General features: G+C 42.1%; 1 protein-coding gene across 4 annotated transcripts in view; it reads right to left on the reverse strand.

Moving 5' to 3' along the window:
• Positions 1-22,950, reverse strand: part of LOC117875136 (cytochrome b5 reductase 4) — a 77,803-nt gene extending 54,853 nt beyond the window's left edge. For 2 of the 4 annotated variants that reach the window (XM_034766110.1, XM_034766106.1), the window contains exons 1-5: positions 22,802-22,950; positions 20,228-20,381; positions 8,053-8,153; positions 6,040-6,124; positions 1,247-1,288 (exon numbers count right to left, since the gene is read on the reverse strand). In XM_034766110.1, the coding sequence (XP_034622001.1) occupies positions 1,247-1,288; positions 6,040-6,124; positions 8,053-8,153; positions 20,228-20,381; positions 22,802-22,876 (457 nt within the window). In that variant the 5' untranslated portion in view covers positions 22,877-22,950. Of the gene's footprint in view, positions 1-1,246; positions 1,289-6,039; positions 6,125-8,052; positions 8,154-20,227; positions 20,382-20,608; positions 20,775-22,801 lie in introns of those variants that run through there. The other 2 variants (XM_034766109.1, XM_034766108.1) reach the window with 2 other exon arrangements.
• Between the last annotated feature and the right edge of the window lie 7 nt (positions 22,951-22,957).

Raw genomic sequence — 22,957 nt, forward strand, 5'->3', positions numbered from 1 at the left:
TGTAAAAATGGAATTTTCCTTGACAACTCTGCACTTCACATGCTCTAAATTATCCATTCACTTCTATCAAACCCCACTGCACCACATTTGCTAACACTGACTAGTACTTTACTCCACAAGTATTGTAATGTAATATAATTGTCTTCAATGGGCCTATTCATGGTGTAAGCTACTTTTCCACATGTATCAGGGTACTGCAATATATGTAGTGTATTAGTGAAGTTGAACCCCTTAATGAAGTCATTTGAGATGTCTGGTATGATTTTAACAAGCAACAATTCACAGTTGGCAGAAGGTAGTGCACAGGCAGAAGAGAATTTGGATCACTATAGCTGTACCCAAACCTGACACTCCAATGAACAAAATGGGACAGGAAGGCTGATGAACTGTTAAGCGGGACATTTTTCACATGATCGCTAAAACTGGGGTTACTCCCTTTTTCCACTTCCAACTTAAAAGTCCCACAGCACTTTCTAACAAGAGTTGTTGATAAACCTTATGTTCCAGCCAACGTTGTGTCTCAATAAAACAGGTTCCAAAGGCGGTGAATAAACTAATTGATGCAGAATGCATACTGCCTGTTCCATTTGCCTACAGAGTCATTGCCCTACCAAACTCATCACTCTGAACTATTTTGGAATATTGTAAGGCACTTTATAAGACAATATGCAAATCAGAGATGACAAATGGAAACAGGAGGACAGAGCATCATTAAAGCAGCAAAGCAGGCAAGAGCAGATGAACTCATCTTTGATATCATCTCAATTTAAGACTGTATTTTTATAGCTGTACTCAGAATTTTAGAACCCAAAAGCAAACTTCTCTAGGGTGAAACATCTTTCAGTACTAAATTCACAAATCCTACCTAAGATTTTGTGAACTGCAATTCTCAGAGATATCCAACAGTCTCTACTGCAGCAACACCATAGATTGAAATGTATAATGCAGAGTTCACCAGCTAGCTGTGGCTTTCAAACTTTCTGCATTGGTGATCCCTTTCACACAGCAAGCCTCTGAGTGTGACCCCCCTTATAAATTAAAAATGGGGGTGTTAATTTAATGGGGGTTAGGAGTTGTCAGCCCCACGGAGCTGACAGCTCACGATTCCCATGTAACCATCTTGTGACCCCCTGAAGGGTCACAACCGCCAATTTGAGAACCCCTGACCTAGATGTTTGCTTCTCCTATTAACTTCTTTGGATATTCCTTAGTTTAAGTTTCAAATTCTTACCATCTGAAAACTTACCATTTAAGAGTTTCTTCTCTTCAGGTAGAGCGCAGCAAGTCTCTGCAAGGACGCAAGAAAGCCAACAATAACCAAAATACTAGACAGCTACTACGGTTAAGACACAGTACTCAATTATGTTTGACTAAAAAAGCTTTGGTCATGGAAAACTAAATAAGAATCAAGAATCAAGTTACAACACAATATTCAAACAGATTAACCAGAATAACATTTCTCAAAGATCAAGAAATAAAACAGCCAAAACGAAATGTTCAGTCCTTTAGCTATTTTATATATTGCAGGCAAAACACTACGTTTAGAAGAAAATTAAGGTTTCACAGTCAATCCCTCAAAAGTTAGAAAATGTCAGAATTATGGTTGCCAATGTACTAATGAAGCAGAGATCCCATGTAAAAAAAAAAATATGTGATTGTGTATTTAAAGACTTTATCATAATGCATATACACAAGGGGGCTGAATTATGGTTGCACAGGCAATTACAGGGAAGGTCCTGGGTTGGAGCATAGTTAGCGCAGATGGACTCTTCAGAGAATTTCGCTGCCAAACTAACAAGGCTCTACTAAGCATGTGTGGAATCAAATTTTTTTTGAGGCTTTAGCTTGGACAAACATGCAGTTTTTCCACGAAAAAAAGCAAAAGGCACCTCCCTGCCACAAAAGTGACTCCACTGCCCAATTTCAAGTCCTTGATCCAAAGGATGGCGGCACTAGAGCTTCTCAACAAAATAGTTGTATGAATTTTTATCATGTGCAAGACAATGTATTTTTTCTTTAATTCTCAGAAACAACTATGTGATTTTTGCTGAAACTTTCAAAAATGTAAGCGTGAAGCAAACACCTAGTGTTGAAATTTTAGCCCAAACTGTTAAAGTTTGACAAAGTTATAGATAACTGAAAACACTATCTTATAATGGGAAGTGTCGAGCAAGTTAAGTATAGGCTGATAGTGCTACCTATAATAAAGATACGTATTTGTATTAAACAACCAAATTTACAGTCCTTATTCTAAATCTTTTTAAGGATGAAATATAGGATTCCAACATCACAACCTACAAAACAAGCATTTTACTGTTGAGCACAAGTAGAAAAATGCTTTTCTCACTAAAAACATTACTTGAGCTAACCTTAGACAACTGTTTTCCCTATTCATTTACATTTTCACTATATGACATCTACAGAGACGTATTCAAAATGTAATGGCTTTACAAGGATACAAAACAAAATGGTCCAGGTAGGTTCTGGTCAAATACTTGCTAAATCATGACACAGACAGACCATCTTTCATAAAAAACCCGTATATGTAGTCATCTGGGGAAAGTGTGATGTTTACATTTGGAAAACAAATTTGGTCCTAGAATTCCAGTACTGATTCAAGGATAAGAGTGCGGTTACTTATATTGTAATAGTTAAGGAATGTTAGGCACTGTAAAATCATATAGTAAGATAGTCTGTCTTGAAGAGTTCACAATCTAAAGAAAAATAACTGAAAAGGGAGTGGGGAAGGAGATACAACATAAAAAGAGGTCAGCTGATGACTGGCATGTGTATTTGTTAGTCCCATTTTTAATATATTCAATATTTAATGTATTAAAACTATCCACAAAGAGCCTCTCTATGTAGCATCATTAGTTGGTTTTTCAGAAAAATGTAATACAGACTATTGATCATGACTGTAGCTAACCACCTCAGGTAATACAATTGGCTTAATCAGATAATTTGTTAGCTTCTTTGAGAAAATATGTCAGGTGGACTGATCAATTTTAAAACAAGTATACTCAGTTTGTAATTCATGTTTCTGTTTCTAAAACTGTCAATTTGTCTTCTAGGAGCATTCTCCATTATTGCTCTAAAACATTTCAGATGAACTTAAGATTTTCCAAAGTCTTTTATACTTGATATATTTGTTGTATTTTATTATTTCAAATTAGTTCAGCCATTGTCTGAGCATTCACCCTCCACCCTCTGTCACCCATTTCTCACCATCAAAAGGAAACTGATCAAAACAGCACACAATGTCATCTGAAGATCCTATGCCACACTATATTTTCTTCTACAATCACTTCATATACCACATGTATTGCTATGTAGAAACAGGGTATATGCTACAAATAGGTACTACTTCCTTTTTTTTTTTAAGACGGGGGAGAGAGAAGTACTGAAGGAATTTACCAATTCTACAGTATAATTTAATAAATTAGTGCTAATGTAGCAATTTCAAGAGCTAGATAAATACTGCAAACTTGTTCTGCTAATATTAGTTCACATTTTAAAATTAGTTAACTCTCCATCCTGTGTCCTTGCTTTCCAGCAATATTTTAGCAAACATGTTTAATGACAAGTTTACCTGTGGAAACAGCAAATTTTAAAGTTTACACTATTCATGGACAGCAAATTTAATTTCCCTGTCCAAGAGCATTTCTAATAGAAAGCTGATTCTAAGAGATGTTCTGTCAGGAACAAAATCAGACCATGTGACTTAGGTGATCAAGCAGATCAGATTTCAAGTTTGTCATGAATTGCTCACAAACAAGCTACACAGCAAGAATTATTCATGAAAATTCAACAAGTAATTTTACTGAATAACTGCAATTCATTAGCCTGTATTTGTTCATAGGTGTTTAATTTTTATTCCATCTGCGAATACTCCAACACCCCTTCAGAACTGTGTAATACACACAATAGATGTCTATTTTATCACTATCTAGAAAACTGGGCTAAAACCAGGAGAGATTTTAATATTTGCCCTTTGCTGCCAAGGGCTAGCAGTACTTTCATTACTCATCAAACTGTGATCACAACTGAACTCTAAACAGACTAGAAAAATATCACCAACTTCACAATGAAAAGGTTTTTGGCAAGATAATTTTCTAACTATATATTAACTTTCAGACACTTTAAGGCCTAAGATATTCTTGCTAACTTATTAATTGATGAGAACAGCAAAGAAACCTTTTGCTATGGAATTCTGCATTAAATTATTTTTCCCCCCTGAAGGAAATTGCTCCTTCCAAAAAGCTTTTATTTTATATTCACTTTTAAAAGAGAGAATATTGTCATATTTCAAATGTCAAACATAGCCTTGACTGAAGGGTATTTATCAGAGACCCTAATATTATATGATTATAAACAGCAGCAGATTGTGGAAAGCAGACCTGTTAATGCTACTTACTTGTAGGGATAAACATTCCGCAAATACACCTTAATCCATTTTAAAGTAAAATATTTAACATTTTATTCTTTCAAATAAATAAATATATAAATTCATTTTCATACTGCTGGCCCACTGCAAAGTGAAGTCCTATGTTGCAGATTTTGCTAAAAAGGACAAGCTTTCAGCATGCCATGGTGGAGTAAGCAAGAAGAAAAGCCAAACACACACAGGAAAGAAATGGCACTGGAGCAAACAAATGAGTGGCCACAGCTGTGTAACACTGCATCCCACCCACTGCAGGGAAGTTTAGATTGTGATCGATTCAATAGATACCACTGAGTTTGGTTTATTTTTAATTATGCCAATGTACTTCTGAAAAGGTTATTAATGTAAGTGGCAGCAACTCAAATGTCACAGCTCAACTGCATTAGCTTGGAAGTTGATTTTGTTTTGTTTGGTTCAGTTCATTCATAAATTCCAGCATTTAAGTACAAAATTTTACAGTGGAATTAGCTGCATACAACACTGAAACACAGTCTCCTGCTTTCTCCTCCGTAAGTGTAGATATAAAGCACACACTCAATTAAACAATATGGCCCTAGAGATGTAACTTAAGTAAGGTCTAGAAAGGACTAATCACATCCTGATTACAATGCCTGTTAGCATTCCATACTAGAAGATAGAAGTGAGAGATTCATTGCTTAAAGTGTAAATTAAATGCCACTTAAAAACAAAAGTCACAAAAAAAATCAGTTTTACATATTAATTCTGTCATTGTTTCCATACTACTTTTCTCATATTTACTACTCAAAAACAGTACCTGTTGTTCAGCAATATTTTTTTTTGGGGGGGGGGGGGGGGGGGGGGGGGGGAGGAAGCTATTACTAGCCACTTGATCATTACTAGAAGGCAAAAGGAATATAACAGACTTTGAAACCTCTGGAAATCCACACCAGCACTTTTTTAGACAATTTATTTATCTCATCCAGTGATCCAAAGCAATAATGATCAGTTTTGGATTTCTGTAAGCAAGCATTTGTTAAGCAGAACAAATAGTAATAGTTCCAATATGTTTTTCCATATAAAGACCAAACAAGCCTCAAAGCTTGAACTAACTCCAAAAAGCACAGCTAGGGAAACACACTACCACCTAAGTAGTTAGCTTATTCAAACTGCTTAATAAAATTAAAAGTATATTTTAGGAAGTGTGAGCCCATAACTGACATCTTGGGCTTTAAACATTATCTAATGGAAATACCACATGAAAATGAGTTGAGGCTTTACAAACTGCTCTAGGTTATGCAAAGGGAGAACCTCAGCAGAGCTGACACAGGATGTGGGGAAATTAAAAGTAGCATCTTGTGATAAAAAGAGAAGATGACCTATCTGAACTGCCTGCTTCCCAGTGACTGACAAACTGGAGCTAAACAGAGGGATACTATGTATATAAGCCTATGTTTATAATATAGCTCCATCAATAGACAGATGGCTTTGGGAAAGTCTGATATGGGTATCTAAATCTTCTCCCTCACTTCAGAGGGCCAACTCTCAAACAACCCGAGGATTTCAGGTGTCCCAAGACTTTCAAATAATCTAATTTCTAATGTATTTGATTCTAAAATATTCCATTTTATAAAATATACCTGTAGTAGCAGCAACAGGTTTGAGTGCCATTCTTCCAACAAGGCATTCCTTCAACATGGATTCATAATTGACCCAACGATGAACCTGCATGGAGGAAAAAATTAGTTTTCATATATTTAAGAATATTTATAATTCTGACTGCAGGTGAGAGACTATACGGTGAGAAAATGAAGGTCAGTTTTTATTTTGTTGACTCAAACACACTTGTTAAATTTTGAGATGCTACATCAGGGTTGACCAAACTACAGCCCATGGGCCACATCCAGCCCATCAGATGTTTCAATCCAGCACTCGAGCTCCTGCCAGGGAGCGGGGTCTGGGGCTTGTCCCGCTCCACACGTGCCATGACTCTGCACAGCTCCCAGAAGCAGCGGCATGTCCCCTCTCCAGCTCCTATGTGTAGGGGCAGCCAGGGGGCTCCACACACTGCCCCTGCCCCAAGCGCCACCCCCACAACTCCCATTGGCTGGGAACCTGGCCGCACCTCCGCATAGGAGCTGGAGGGGGGACATGCCGCTGCTTCCCAGAGCTGCTTGAGGTAAGCGTCTCCCTGAGCCTGCACCCCTGATCTCCTCCCACGCCCCAACCCCCTGCCCCAGCCCGGAGCCCCCTCCTGCCCTACGAACCCCTCAGTCCCAGCCCAGAGCCCCCTCCTGCACCCCAAACCCCTCATCCCACCCCACCCCAGAGCCTGCACCCCAAGCCAGAGCCCTCACCTCCCCACGCACCCCAACCCCCAGCCCGGAGCCCCCTCAAACACCTTGAACTCCTCATTCCTGGCCCCACCCCAGAGCCTGCACCCCCAGTTGGAGATCTCACCCCCTCCTGCTCCCCAACCCCAATTTCGCAAGCATTCATGTGCCGCCATATAATTTCCATACTCAGATGGGGCCCCCGGGTCAAAATGTTTGCCCACCCCCGTGCTACATTAATCAACACAGGCAGGAGCATCAGGGCCACAAAGGTATTAGTACATATCTAAGGACCTTTTATTAATCAGAGTTTGATTTTTTTACATGTTTATTTTGCTTCATTGTCTTTTGTACTGGAAGTCAACTGGTCATCTTTCTTTCCCGGACCCTCGGAAAATGGGAGATACTGTAATTTGTACACTATATTTCATGCTTTGCAAATATTTGGATTCAGCAGTCTTTAAAGTTACTCCTGGATTCTTTGAATAGTTATTTACTGTAAATTTTTATTATGTTTACATGACTCAAGTCAGTTTGCTAGGTATTTTGAAGGACAAATAGGAAATACTGCCCCCGCCCCAGAGAGCTAAAACTAGTTTAGAGGTGATGTGTAAGAGTAACAAAGAACAGGAAAGGGGATGGTGAAGAAGAAGAAGATATACAACAATTAAGATCATGCAGTTTAGGTACATGTATATGATCATGGCTGAATTACATTCTCGTGGGCATCAGAGAAGCAGTTAATCTTAAGGAGTCATATGAATGAAGAAAAGGCAGTGATTTATCAGACCGGAATTGGGACAGTTTCCATGATAAGGAGTAGTACAAAAAAAGGCATGAAACCATTGTCGGACAACTGGACAAACAGTGCATCAAGACCAACACTGTGGGTGGAGAAAAGGAAATGGGGCGTAACATGATAGAAGTCTAGAGGAGATATGTAGGGCTTTGAAATCAAGGACAAGAAGTTAAATGCAGTGAAAAAGGTGGGAACACAGTAGAGGATAATTAGTCAGATATATAAACAAGATCAATAGCAAGTTTCCTGCTATAAAAGGATTTGAGAAACTAAGGATTTTTAATTTTCAGTGGTTCTTCAGAGCTTTAGCCATGAGAACTACTCCAACTCTATAGTCTAAAACACCAAAGTGGAAATGGAAGAATGGTCAGGCTTTACTATATTGGAACCCAAGTCCTGAACATGTTTTAATAACTTTTTTCCCCTCTCCATGCACCGAATGCCCTAAGAAACTCAGAAAATGTGCAATTTTCAGAACACCTTTTAACAAAGTGAGTGTCATTTACTTCCAGTATTCTTACCTGATCAAAGAGATCTGTGCCATCTGTTCCTGCCGCTCGCATTAGCTCATCGTCACCACCAGGGTGATACTCCATATATGGAGTGACGTTATACACAAGTCCTGCATCAAAGAATGGAGGTATAAATCATAGCAAAGAATTCCCTAATTAAAAATGTGTATTTTAACTTATTTGGAAAAAACAAATTTTAATTTTAAAGTATTTCAATGTTCTTCAGTCATGGGAAACAGCAGAGAGATCTTGGCGTAAAGATTATGATGAAATACTACTGCACTATACTTCAATCCTCGAGGAGTATGAACAAGGAGAAACATTTTAAAATTAAGCAGACTGGAAAATTCCATATCGCTACATGTCATACAACAGCTATTTTGTTTAATTAAATGGAGTAATATCAGGCAGCCTAAAATCCCAGTCCTGCGAAGACTTAAGCATGAGTTGTCCAATTGAAATCAATGGGTCTACTCTCATGTTTAAAGTTAGTCAATTGCTCAAGTCTTGGCAGGATTAAGGCCTAAAGTTTAAAATCAAGATACAACAAATGACTGTTTTAGAATATTGATTTAAAAGTGACTAAATCTGTTCTGTGCCAAAAATATGCCTAGCTTAGAAGAATGCCTGGAAGACGCCTTTACACAGAATTTAACTTTTCTAAGCTTTAAAAGAACGAAACAAACTGACCTCCTTCATGCCCTCAGCAACATGACATCCTGCCCATGTAATAACCTCGCAACCTTATTTAACTACAGCCTTATTTAACTACAAAATATTACCCCATTCACCACTCAACCTGTGCAAACAATAAAGCAGGAATGTTGAAGAAAATAAGTTACATGTGACCATGTAATTAAAGCTATTATAATACATGCAGACATAACTTTGCCATACCCAGACTTGTGAGTGCTTCAATTCACAATCTTAATGTTTTTTAATGGCGGTTTTATGTATGGCGTTTACTAGGGTTTTTTATTAGGAAAAATTACAAAAACAAAAGAAATTCATGTATGTGCAGCTACTTGCTTAACAATAAAATGCTCAGTCCTGTATGACATGCACTCAGTGAGGCAAGGGATCCTCCAAAACATTTCCAATACACCTTTTACATTCACACACATGCTCAGAGCCAATGAACTCTTATTCAATAAACACTAATTTGCATGTACAGAACACTGTTTAAACCCTTGTAACTTTCAAATCTACGTAGAGCTTCAGCAGACCAATAAGCAAACTTTCAACCTAGGGCCTGATTTCTAGAGGTCCTTCCCATCTATTACTCTAGATCACCTCTGAAAATCAGGCCCTAGGGTCCCTAACAAATTTAAAGTTTCCAGTCACTCCCTGCTAAGACATCAAAGCTGTAGATCCTCTCAAGAGACATTGTTCTACTCCTTATCCTCAAAAATGGAACCATTTTTAGCTCAAGTTTATTTCCAAGATTTACACCTGAAAGATATGTCTACAGTGGCAAGTTTCTATGCCACAAGTTATACCACTTTTATTAAGACACTGGAATTAAAACACTGTTGCGTGTTCACATTGCTCCCTGTGACGCTGGAGCGCATCCACATTAGCAGCTCTTGCAACAGCAAAGACAGCAGTGCATTGTGGTAGCTATCCCACTGCGCAACTGGCCGCACAGTGCTTTGGGAAGGGTTTGCAATGCCTTATGGGGAAGGCACAGCATCACATGACGCAGGTTTCCCACTCCCATTCTTCCATGGGCATCCTACTACATTGCCAGCTGCTTTACAACTGAAGTGGGGGGAAGAGTGTGTGTGTGACAGGGAGTGTGTCTGTGTGTGTATGGAGAGGGGGAGAGAGAGACAGTGTGTTTTGTGGGACAGAGAGTGTGTCTGCAGGCTGTCTTGTAAGTTCAGACAGCGGCAAGAAGCAATCAGTCCTGAGGCAGGGGGTGGGGGAAACCCCGACATCAGCCCCTGCCTCCCTCCCTGGGCTGTCTGCACAGCAATCTCCCTCTCTCTCACATTCACTCACACACACACACGAGCGCTGGAGCCTCTGCGCAAATAGCCTTACGACTCTCATCCAAGTGGTTTTTTTGCAAGGCCGCAACTGAGGAGTTTCTGTGCACAAAGTGGCTTGGCAGTGTGTACACGTCTGCAGTTTGAGCGCAAAAAACTGCTTTACTGCGCAGAAACCTGCCAGTGTAGACAAGCCCACAGAATGAGTATACTCATTTTACGAAGATGCTAAGGTTTAATTAATTGAATATGTGTAAAATGGCTTGCAATCCTTGGATGGAAGGCTATATATAAAAGCAAAATAGTATAAAGTATTAAATACACATGCCCATATTACTGGTTCCTAACTTAAATTACATTTCTTCTGCTGTGTGCAAATCAGTATATGTTAAGGGGGAGGGGGGGAGGAAGCTCCCTCTCTCAAGTACCAACCATATTACTATTCACAGTGTTTAGTATTTTATACTTTGCTTTGACTATAAATTTCAGTGACAATATATCAAGAGATCTGCATATAATGGATGCTTCTTGCATAAAATAGATATAGAAAAACAGAATGCTGCCTATGGATAGTTTGATAAAATTATAAATTCAATAAGCTTAAGAAAACTGATATAAGTGAAATGGGTGAACAATGAAAATGCAGAACGTACACCTTGATATTTTCAAGTTTATAAAAGATGATTTTTCTGCTGGATTTGCTAACTACACCATCTTGTGTGCAGTAGTGAATACTGCATACGAGGAGGACATTTAGTCAGTGAAAACACAGATTATTAGGACATTATTATGAGCTAGATGCTGCTGTTATATTCAGTTTGACAGACTCCCAAAGCCACCACTCAGCCCCCAGTTTGACTCCCCCCATTCAATCTCATATTTGTCTTAACAGATTCTGCACATGCATGTCCAACTTCCATCTCAATCAATATCAAACACTAAAATCTGCCTTTCCTCCCAATCCATCTGAATTGACAATTCCACTACTGTCATAACACAGATTCTCAACTTCCCTCCTCCACTTATACCTCTCCCTGCCTTCCCCCCCCCTTATCCCCCCCCCACTCCTTCCCCAAATCTATTTAGCATTCTTCCTCTTCGGTATCAAGTCAATGTGCTTTATCTACCCTCTCAAAGCCCTTCACATTTTTGCCACAGCCTACATAGTCATTCTTTTCTTCAGGGACCTTCATAACTTTAAATATTTTATGGTCCTTGAGTACAATATGCTACACAGGTGAAATGTGCCAAGCAAATACAATAGAACCTCAAAGATCCAAACACCAGAGTTACGGACTTATCAGTCAACCAGACACCATGTGTAAGGCTCCGTGTCTGTCATGGAGGTCGCAGATTTTGTGACTTGCTACAACCTCCGTGACTTCTGCAGCGGCTGCTGTGGCTGACCCCAGGGCTGCCTGAGCTGCTCAGGTGGCCCCAGGGATAGCCACACCGGCCATTGCTGGAGCGGCCCCAGGGCCGGCCGCATCGACCACTGTTCAGGATGCTCTGGGTAGCTAGCCCCAGGGACCGACAGAGCAGCGGCCGGCCCCGGGAACCACCTGAGCAGCAGTCCCGGGGGCCGTGGGAGCATCGGTAGGTGAGCAGCCCCAGGAGCAGCCAGAGCAGCCGCTGCTCGGTGGCCCCTGTCCTCCCCCTCCCCCCAAAAGCAGCAGCCCCCCCGTATCCTCCCCCGAGCAGCGGCCCCCTGATCCTCCATAGCAGTGCCCCCCCCACCCAGTTAAGATTTAGACAGGGGTATACTGTATAGTAAAAGTCATGGACAGGTCACGGGCCGTGAATTTTTGTTTATTGCCCGTGACCTGTCGATGACTTTTACTAAAAATACCCATGACTAAATCACTGCCTTAACCATGTGGACCTGAAAATAATCAATCAGGCAGCAGTGGAGACAAAACAAAACCAAAACACCAACCCAGCAAATACTGTACTGCCTCGGGGGCTCAGAGCTTCAGCCACCGGGGGCAGGGGGGCCTCGGGGCTTCTGACCCTTGGGAGCATCGTGGGGAGCACTGGGGCTTAGGGCTTCAGCCCTGAGGCTCCATTCCTGGCTTCAGCCCCACAGGGGGCGCTGGGGCTACGGGGGGACACTGGTTTAAATCCCAGCGCTCCCCCATAGCTAAAGCCCTGAGCCCTTAGAAAATCATGAGTACTTGTGGCACCTTAGAGACTAACAAATTTATTAGAGCATAAGCTTTCGTGGACTACAGCCCGCATATNGACATCATGTCATTTAGCTAACATCACAAACTTGTTCATTGGTAGGTGTTTAGCATAACTTTTTCAAATTGTTGGAGTTCTTTGCCATTAAGAAGTAATCATGTTTATTTTTAGTATTGCTGTATTTCTTTATATACTTAACTAGCCTTGTCTTGCATTGACCATTTACTGCAGAAGTAATTAGATAGCAACACTGCCAAGTATTAATTATTTCAGAAAAACAAAAGAACAAGAGCAAAAGATGTGCTAGTGATTAGTATGTTACTTTATTTGGTTGAAGTGCCTGCATCCGAAGAAGTGGGCTGTAGTCCACGAAAGCTTATGCTCTAATAAATTTGTTAGTCTCTAAGGTGCCACAAGTACTCCTGTTCTTCTTTTTGCGGATACAGACTAACACGGCTGTTACTCTGAAACCTTAGAAAATCATGTAAGTCAAAAAAAATTTAAAGACAATAATATTAAAAGTTATTACTAAAGCTCCTCCATCTGTTAGTATTTTTTGAACTCTGACAGGGTAAAGATTGTCTGCATGTCAGCATTTTGACTTTCATACTTTTGCCAACTTTTTTATATTGATCTTGCTGTTTCATATTGGTTTTAGTTTGATCCCATGTAAGAAACTGCATTGTCATTTTAATATACAAATATATGACAGGACTAAAATATGCTCAGCTCTGTGTGAGTGCTTTAGAGGGAAGCAAGGGTGGAGAAAAAGATTTCCATACGAAACACCCACCAAGTGGGGTATTCCAAAGTATAGTGACAAACACTCCAACATTCAAGAGACCAGCTAGCATAGACTGACCTTGGAAGGGACATGGTCTCACCTCACCAGGATGACTGAGTTGAAAGCAAACACACACTAAATCTCACTAAAATGTTTGTGATGTTGCACCCCATAATGCTTTATGGAAATATGCTTATGAATGTATATATAACATAACTGGAATATGTTTTATACTACATATGCCATGTAATATATCTCTGTAAAGGTTATGATTTACTGAATATATTCATCCTATTTGTATGCATGTATCATTTTTGTATTCAAAGTTATGGATATTGTCTGTATACTTGTTTGATTTTTAAGTAGCCTTAGTAAGGCATTTGGTCAGCTTCTTAAGAAGGGAATTTGCAAGTTAAGTGCCCAATCAAGAAACACTTAACGGACAATGGAACCCTGGAAGACTCCAATCCACATAAGAAGTCTGCTTGGGATGTTCAAGGTAGCATGTGAACAATGGCTGCCACCTGTAAAATTCTGAGTCATGCATGGACATGTGACTTGCCCATGTGACTCCAGACTTGCAGCTGGATTCTTCACAGGAGGGGGGGGGTCTCCACCCACAAGAGAAAGTCTATTTAAGCCCCTGGGAGACCCCTCCATACGGGGGGAGGGGAAAACAGCTGTGCATATCTCTTTATCAGTGTTATAGAGGGTGAACAATTTATGAGTTTATCCTGTATAAACTTTATACAGGGTAAAATGGATTTAATTGGGGTTGGACCTCATCGGGAGCTGGGTACCTGAGTGTTGGAGACAGGAACACTTCTTAAGCTGTTTTCAGTTAAGCCTGCAGTTTTTGGGGGACGTAGTTCAGATCTGGGTCTGTGTTTGTAGCAGGCTAGCATGTCTGGCTCCAACCAGGTAGGGTACCGAAGTCTCAAGCTGCCAGGGAAAACAGGCTCAGAGGTAGTCCCAGCACATCAGTTGGCAGTTTTCAAGGGGTTTCTGTGATCCAACCCGCCACAGTGGCATAGTCGAGCAGGGTCTGTGCACAGCTGATTGCTTTGAGATACTGATAGTGATTTTAAGTGAATTTTGTGCATGGTGGCTGGAGAACAAAGTGGTTACTGGTTTGTTATTTTCTGTTTGCTTATTTCAGGTAAGGGAAATAGGGACAGAATGTGACGTTGTGCAGTCTATATGGTTTTATAAAAACTTGATAATAAGTCAATATAATGTAACTGAGATAGTTTTAGAGAAAATACAGTAATAAGTGAATGTAAGTAACTGGGATATGCCTCATGCAAAAGGTCTCTTGTAAGGTATCATTACAAAGCTTATAATCTACTGAGTACGATCATCTGATTTGTATAAATGTACCACTCTTGTATCTAAAACTAGAAATATAAAATGTAACTCTGAGGGCCTATTGTAATTGTGTAAAGTGTGGACCATTAATGATGGTTTGGAATCTTGATGACTCCCATTGTCTGCAGATGGCTGTATTTACCTGTGAGTCTTCCTGTATATGTGTGTGCTGGCAAGTGAGTAATGAAGTCTTGCAGTGACATGTGATCATGTCACCTGAACTGGAATCCATCTTTAACCTGGTGCTTTTCCAGTGAGGGGGGGTGGAAACCCAGAGAGACAAAGAGTTCCCGCCTTATGCAAAAGATATATAAAGAGGGGAAGAGAACAGAGAAGGTGAGAGAAGCCATCATGAAGAATCCCCTAGCTATCACCTGAGCTGCAACAAGAATTGTGCCCAGGCCTGGAAGGTGTCCAGTCTGAGAAAAACGTACTGAAGCATCTCTGAGGGTGAGATTATCTGTATTCAGTTTGATTAGGCATAGATTTGCGTATTTTATTTTATTTTGCTTGTGACTTACTTTCTGTCTGTTACTACTTTGAACCACTTAAATCCTACTGTCTGTATTTAATAAAATCACTTTCTATTTAGTAATTCACTCAGAGTATGTATTAATACCTGGGGGAGCAAACAACTGTGCATACCTCTCTATCAGTGTTATAGAGGGCGAACAATTTATGAGTTTGCCCTGCATAAACTTTATGCAGGGTAAAACGGATTTATCTGGGTTTAGACCCCATTGGGAGTTGGGCATCTGAGTGCTAAAGACAAGCACACTACTGCGAGCTGTTTTCAGGTAAACTTGCAGCTTTGGGACAAGTGATTCAGACCCTGGGTCTGTGTCTGGAGCCAGACGGGAGTGTCTGGCTCAGCAAGACAGGGTGCTGGAGTCCTGAGCTGGCAGAGAAAACAGGAGCAGGGGTTGTCTTTGCACATCGGGTGGCAGCTCCCAAGGGGGTTTCTGTGATCCAACCCGTCACACAGAAAAGTAAGCAAAATAAGTAAGAGTGAAGATCAGAAGAAGCTAGAACTGCACAAGTTGCAAATTGCCCAGAAAGGCTGAATGCTGGGCAAGCCTCTGTTAACTAGAAGCCCCTGAGCTGAGTGCATTTCAGTTTCAGTGAACAGCAGAGGGGTGTGGCCCAGCACAAGAGAGCTGGAAAATGACTACCAGCGAGGCAGCTACTAAACTAGAGCTGGCCAAACGGGAAGCAGAAGAGAAGGCAAAGGAGCATGAGTTCCAATTGAAGCTCAAAAAAGCAGAGGAAACTGCGCACAGAAGGGCTATGGAAGCAGAGGCAGCCAGGGACAAAAGAGCCCTGGAGTTAAAAGACAGAGAAATATAGGCCCAGATTGAGGCCCAGAAGCATGAACTGGCTGTTATGGAGTGGAAGAGACAAAACCCTCCAGCAGCTGGCTCTACTTCCCCAAAAACGGGAGTGACTATGTCCACAGTCTGATGAATCCAGCGATATTGCTGATTATTTCATCACCTTTGAGAGACTGTGCACCCTCCATGCTATCCCTGAAGATCAAAAGATGACCACCTGGATAGCAAAATTGACTGGAAGAGCTCTGGACATATTCAATAAGATGCCTATTAATGATGCTTCAAAAACTATGGTAAATTTAAGGAACTGATTTTGAAACAGTTTCAGATTACACCTGAAACCTAAATTCAGGAGTCTTAAAAGGGGATCTGGATTGAGTAATGTGGCTTATGTAAATGAAATGAGAGACTTGTTAGATAAGTGGGTGAGGCGAAAAGTCATTACAAGCTTTGAAAGAATGTGAGATTTGGTTACTCAGGAACAATTCCTGAATATGTGCAGTGATGATGTAAAACAGCATTTGTGGGACAAAAAGGTGAATGCAGCGGGAGAATTAGCTGAGTTTGCAGACTCTTTCGAGCGGTCATAAGCTGCAATTAAACATAAACCACTGTCAGAGGGGTTCAGGGTTGGTGGAAAGCACAATTACTGTTTTACCCCTGGGAAAAAGGAGGCTGGGCGTTCACCTCCCCATTCCCGTTACTCGTCACAAATCTCCTGTACAAGCAGAGAAGCCCAAGAGGTGCTATCATTGTAAGTCCACTGAGCACCTGAGGAATAAGTGTCCCTTGCTGAGTGGGAGCAGGCAGCAGGTAACACATGAAGCTGCTGCTTCTCAGAGTCAGGCTGCTGCCTCTTTCCCCACAGGATTTGTATAGGTTGCTTCTACACAACCGAGCAGTAAGCATATGCATGCTGTTAAACTTAATGGGAAAATGCTTGTTGGTTTAAGGGACACGGGTGTAGAGATTTCTGTGGTCAGGAGGGACCTGATCCAAGAGAAGGATTTGTTGCCAGGGGAAATGGCAGAACTGGTGGGAGGTTACAAAATCCTTGCACCTTTAGGTAAGGTGCACATGGAAACCGGTTATTTGCAGGCTGAGCTGACGGTTGCAACAGTGGCACACAATTTTGCACTGTTTCTACTGGGGAATGATTTCTCTGATGTGGCAGAATCTGTCCCAGGGTTGGTTTGCAGTGAGAAGGAATCTTGTGCTAAAATCCCAGGGGGGGAGGGAAGGGAAGGAGATGAGGCCACATGGACTGCTGGGGGAATAGGAAGGTGTCTCTTAAATTCTTCTGTAGCAATGAAGGATGCAGCTTTGGGGGCAGGAATGGCTGTAACCAGTTCCTGTAGCCCCGGGGCTCAAGGCAAGTCCCTACAGGAGGGGCTGGACAAAGCCAGCTCCTGTCCCATAATCATCTGCCTGGGGGAGGGGAGAATTCCACCTTGTAACCAGGAGGGTATCCCAGCTGCTGACTGCCAGGAAGTTGCAGATCAGCAGGGGACAGGGCCTGCCATGGGGTGCATAGGGACATGTATCCCGAAGGTGGAAGTTGGGGTCCTGGTAATCACTGTGGTGGGAACAGACCTCAAGGACTCTGTAGCAGGAAGCCCAACCTGAGGGAAAGGGGGGGATTTTGCTGGCCAGTGAAGGGTCTGTCATAGCTGGTAGCTGTGAGCCCACAGCTGGACCAGGGTCACCTTCCCTTTTGGAGTTATACTGACCCAGGGGGGAGCCCAGAAAGGGAAGTCCAGACAGAAGGTGAGGGGGGACAGGAGAGTCTGCCCACCTTTTGTAGGGAGGCTCTTTCCCAGGAGGAGGGTGAAAAATCTGCATTTAAAATGTCAGACCCCTCTCTTGTGGATCAGGTTTTAAGGGAAGACTGGGGGTCAGATCTCCTGGAGGGGGAGTCCATCCAGCTGACCTGTTGGGGGCAAAGAGTGGGGTCTCCGATGGGATCTTACCGATCCAAAGCACTCCATTAAAGAACATTATTCCTGCCACTCTTGTAAAAAATAACACTGTCTCTTCAAGGCTAGGGGAAGAAGCACTCCGCTCTTGGGAAGCTCCACAAGGGGGTGAGGTCCAACCCAAAGAAATTCCAGAGGGAGGGGTCGAGGGCAGGCATGGTTGCAGTACACCCTTTCCTTGGCAAAGCCTCAAACACATGCCTAAATCAAAAGCCTTCTCCAAAGAGACAGAAGAATCTGCATCAGGGCACCGATCATGGTACACAAAGGAATTGGAAAATGTAATAAACACTAAACAAGCTAAATTGTGTGAACAAAGCCTGTCTGCCGTAAATTTGCTGTTAATCTTGTGTCTTTTACTACTTCATCTATGTGTCAAAACAAAGGAGTTAATACTAGTGGTAAACGCTTTAAAGATGTGGGACATACCTGATTTATGGAAAAAACTGTTGTACATGCTAGGGATGGTGACAACTTTTCAGCTTATACCTGTAAACGGGCTGGAAGCTTAGCACAGCAGCAAGAGTATAACAGGCCCACGCTGCTGTGTGGAAGGGGAAAGTAAAGCACACCACCTCACAGCATTGGTGGCTAAATGGCAAGACACCTACACTTTAACAGATATTGCTGTTTGCATTCTGTTAGCAATACTACACCCCAACCTGTTTTCAGGCACTCAGGCACCAGGAACCCCAAACCTTGCTAGAACACCTATGAATGACATCATACGGTTTAAAGGTACTGAAAGGGAGTGTGACCAGAGACAAACAGGAATTTTAATTATACTGCCTCCGCCATGGGCAGTGTCCAAGTCTCCGGCAGTAAGTTCAGGAGGAGGGTGTGACGTTGCACCCCATAATGCTTTATGGAAATATGCTTATGAATGTATATATGACATAACTGGAACATGTTTTATGCTACATATGCCATGTAACATATCTCTATAAAGGTTATGATCTATTGAATATTTTAATCCTATTTGTATGCATGTATCATTTTTGTATTCGAAGTTATGAATATTGGCTGTGTACCTGTTTGATTTTAAGTAGCCTTAGTAAGGCATTTGATCAGCTTCTTAAAGGAATTTGCAAGTGCCAATTAAGAAACACTTAACGGACAATGGAACCCTGGAAGACTCCAATCCACATAAGAAGTCTACTTGGGACGTTCAAGGTAGCATGTGAACAATGGCTGCCACCTGTAAAGTTCTGAGTCATGCATGGATATGTGACTTGCCCATGTGACTCCAAAACTCCAGCTTGTAGCTGGATTCTTCATAGGAGAGAGGAGGGGGTCTCCACCCACAAGAGAGAGTCTATTTAAGCCCCTGGGAGACCCCTCCATTTGGTCTTCAGCTGGCTCAAGAGAGAGCCTCCCCACCCCCAAAGGATACCTGAAAGAAACTGGAACAAAGAACAGTAACTGCAGGGGTGAGAGTGATTGCTGGACTCAGAGTAGAAGGAGGCTAGTCTGTAAAAGAAGTTTATTGGAACATCTGTGAGGGTGAGATTTCATCTGTAATAATTTTCTTACTGTATTAGGATTAGATTTGCATGTTTTATTTTATTTTGCTTGGTAATTCACTTTGTTCTGCCTGTTATTACTTGGAACAACTTAAATTCTACTTTTTGTATTTAATAAAATCATTTTTACTTATTAATTAACCCAGAGTATGTATTAATACCGGGGGTGGGGGCAAACAGCTGTGCATATCTCTTTATCAGTGTTATAGAAGGCGAACAATTTGAGTTTATCCTGTATAAGCTTTATACAGGGTAAAATGGATTTATTTGGGGTTTGAACCCCATTGGGAGCTGGGTACCTGAGTGTCGGAGACAGGAACATTTCTTAAGCTGTTTTCAGTTAAGCCTGCAGTTTTGGGGGGACGTGGTTCAGACCTGGGTCTGTGTCTGTACAGGCTAACATGTCTAGCTCAAAGGTTCTGAAGTCTCAATGTGCCAGGGAAAACAGGCTCAGAGGTAATCTCGACACACCAGGTAGCAGTCCCGAAGGGGGTTTCTGTGATCCATTTCATCACAATGTTATAGCAAGGGAATATCTGACCACACCCTGTCAAGAGCCAGGGAGGCTTTATAGTTTCATAAGCACAAAGCATTCTGATACTACTGTTCAAGCTGCACACCTCCTCCAAGAAGCTCAGCTACACAACATGCATTAGCTCTGTAAGAAGCAACTTCCAGGGTTCACAATTTGCAAGTCACAGTTGACAACATGAGAATTTACCATGACTGCAGTTCTAGTTTTGGAGGCCCCTTTTTAATGTCTTCTGTTGAGGAAAAATCTAGAATGGATTTGGAGGTTAGTGGGCAGAAGAAGGATAAGGTAAATGGGTATCCCTGTAATTTGTGCACTAAAACTCAGATTTCACTCCTGGCTTAAACAATTTAACTTTTAACTTAAACAGAGCTATATCCACTTATGCCCAAAGTGGATTTGGCCTAAGTTGTAAAACATGCCCAAACTACCAACTTATGAATGAGAAGAAATGACACACACTGTCTATATGTATTTTTTGTGTGAATAACCCACCTCTTATACATATCCAGCAATCATCTTTTTTACTGTGTTTAGCAAGCTCTTCTTCAGTCACTTCAATTAATCGTCCTTTCAATCCAGTTAAGTCTTTTCCACTCTTAGTTAGCCGAATCCAGTCCATAAGACTTCTGCCTGGTTTTAAAGGGACCTAAAAAGTAAAATATATGCTAACATTGTAAAATGCTAAAGGAAAAGTGTGAGACAAAGTGGGTGAGGTAATACCTTTTATTGGAAAAGTGCACATTCAAAAGACTACTTTGTTTTGTTTTACAAAGAGAGTATGGATAGAGTGATGACACTCTTGTTTGTTTTCTCTACTGCTATTGGGAACCCCCTGGACCAAAGCAAAACTACTTAGGACAGCTACCTACGCACTTGAGGCAAGTGACATTCTCCACTCTCTCCTTGCCCACATTAGCACCCACTGGGAGGATATTTGTCCACAAAAACTGGACTGCAGACGCCAAATCTTCACTGCAGTAGTGAACAGTCACACCAGTTTCATTCTGCTGCTGGCTGGGAAGTCTATGAATAGCAAAAGAAATAGACTCCATAGAAAGAAGGGAGTCAAGAATACAATTTAGGGAGAGAGAGTATTACAAACACACCCTTCACATCAGATAGAGGAATCTCCACCAAACTGCATAGCAGCTAGGAAGCTCAAGAAGAGATAGATACACCTATTCCTCCTCTATTCAAGCACCCAAAGAAAACACATCTCCAAGTTTACCGGTCACTGACTGACCGAAAAGAAAACCAAAATCCCCAAGCAAGATCCAGGGATACTATCCTATCAGGACCTTCCCTTTCCCAAAAGCTGGAGGTGAGGATGGCATCTCACCTGGGCATTGATCTTTAACACCTTTAATGCTAATCTGTGCCTAGCAGGTTTAAACCAATGATCACATTTTCAAGCCTTACATATGGCAAAAGAAGTGAAAAAGCATGTGAGTGTACATAAGAGAAGATGAAGAAAAAGAGAGGACTGGAGAATATTGCATAGGGAATCAGAATTTAAATTTGACATGGTCAAAATTTTCACACAGCAGATGCCTATAAGTTAGACTTCTAAATAAATTGAACCTTATTTTAAAAACACTGAACACATCCTGCTCCTATTGAAGCCAAAAGGAGCCAACAGGGCTTTTGAAAGCCAGGCCCAACTTATTTAGGAACCTAAACAGAAGAGTTTTATTGGATATAAACATCCTCATGTAGAGTTTGAACTGCAAAATGTGAAGTTAACATCAGCGGAAGAGCTATGCTTTATAAATACTGAGATAACCTAGAAAGTCTAACAAGGAACTGGTAACTGTCCTCTTTCTCTAAAGAGACATACAGATTATCTGGAACCATAAGGCTGTGCAGATACCTATGTAGCAATCTGATCTTATCGCTGCCACCCATGTCCTTCCTACCACTTTGCTATTATTAGAGTGTAACAAACTTGAAACAAAAATGCAACAAGCAAGCATAAGCTCCTAAGAACAGTGAATGCATGTTCTTGAATGTTCGTACAGCACCCAGCACAACGGTTCCACCAATACTTGTCAACTACATAAAATTAAACAAGAAAAAAAGCATTAACGCAACATTAAAGTAAAAAAATTAAGTCAGGAAATTCCAGAAGATAATTTTATAGCATATACATTGATAAATACTACATGTAAGTTTAGATTTAATAAAGAAAATTAACAGGAAATAATACAGATGGGTTATGGTTAACACCGGACTTGCCATCAGACTGGCAATCTATCTAGTCCTGCATTCTATCTCTGACAGTAGCCAGTACCAGATGCTTCAAAGGAAAGTGCAAGAACCTTCAAATGGACAATTATAAAAGTCAGCCCATAGGGCAAGTATCTTCCTTAGCTTCGGCCCTGAAACACACGGAGATAGATCCTTTAACCTTATAAAATTATTAAAAATACAACAGTGTAATTGTGGACTGTCTTCATTATATATAAAGATGCCAAATCCTGCTATACTCATGGAATGTGGCAATGAGTCCCATAGACCAATTATACCACGTTTCATTAAGCAGAGGTTTTCCTTGCTGCACACCCATAAGTGCCACTTTCCTTTTGGAAATTCTGGAGCTGTTCTTGCCAGTCCCTGACACTAACCCTGCACTACAGCTCTGTCTCTTCGCATTGAAAGGAACTGATCCGCACTCCGCATGCTTTCCCCACTATACGCAAGTGAAGCGTGTGAACAGGCGAGACGTGCCCGATCCCCAGTGTATCGGTGTGAGGACGTAGCTGGTTCCAAACACGAGGCAGGAGAGTAGCCCCGGGCTGCCTCCCAGCCCCCGGGGTGACAACCCCCGCCTGCCCACTACTCCGGGCCCAGCTCGAGCGCACACAGCGTCTCGGCGCCGCTTGGCTGGTCCCTGCCCGGCTGCTGTGGGGCCTCCGCGGTGCTTCACCGGCCCCGGGCAGAGCCGAGCGACACCCGCCTGCGGCGGCACTGCCCAGGCTTCGCAGCCAGACGGCAGCCCCGGAACAGGCAGCGCCCCGCCACCGCCGGGAAAGACGGGGCCAGCCCCCTTGCCTGCCCGGCCCCTACCTTGCTGCGCCCCCCCGCGGCCGCCCGCTGCTGGGAGCCGGACGCGGGGAAGGCCTGCGCCGGGACGTTCAGCATCCTGCTCTGCTCCGCTCCGCTCCGCGGCCGCGCGGCGCGCTCACCCCCCGCGCGCTTCCGGGCTCGGCCTGGCCGCGAGGG

The sequence above is a fragment of the Trachemys scripta genome, chromosome 3 (genome assembly GCF_013100865.1).
Source record: "Trachemys scripta elegans isolate TJP31775 chromosome 3, CAS_Tse_1.0, whole genome shotgun sequence".
NCBI classification, from domain to species: Eukaryota; Metazoa; Chordata; order Testudines; family Emydidae; genus Trachemys; species Trachemys scripta.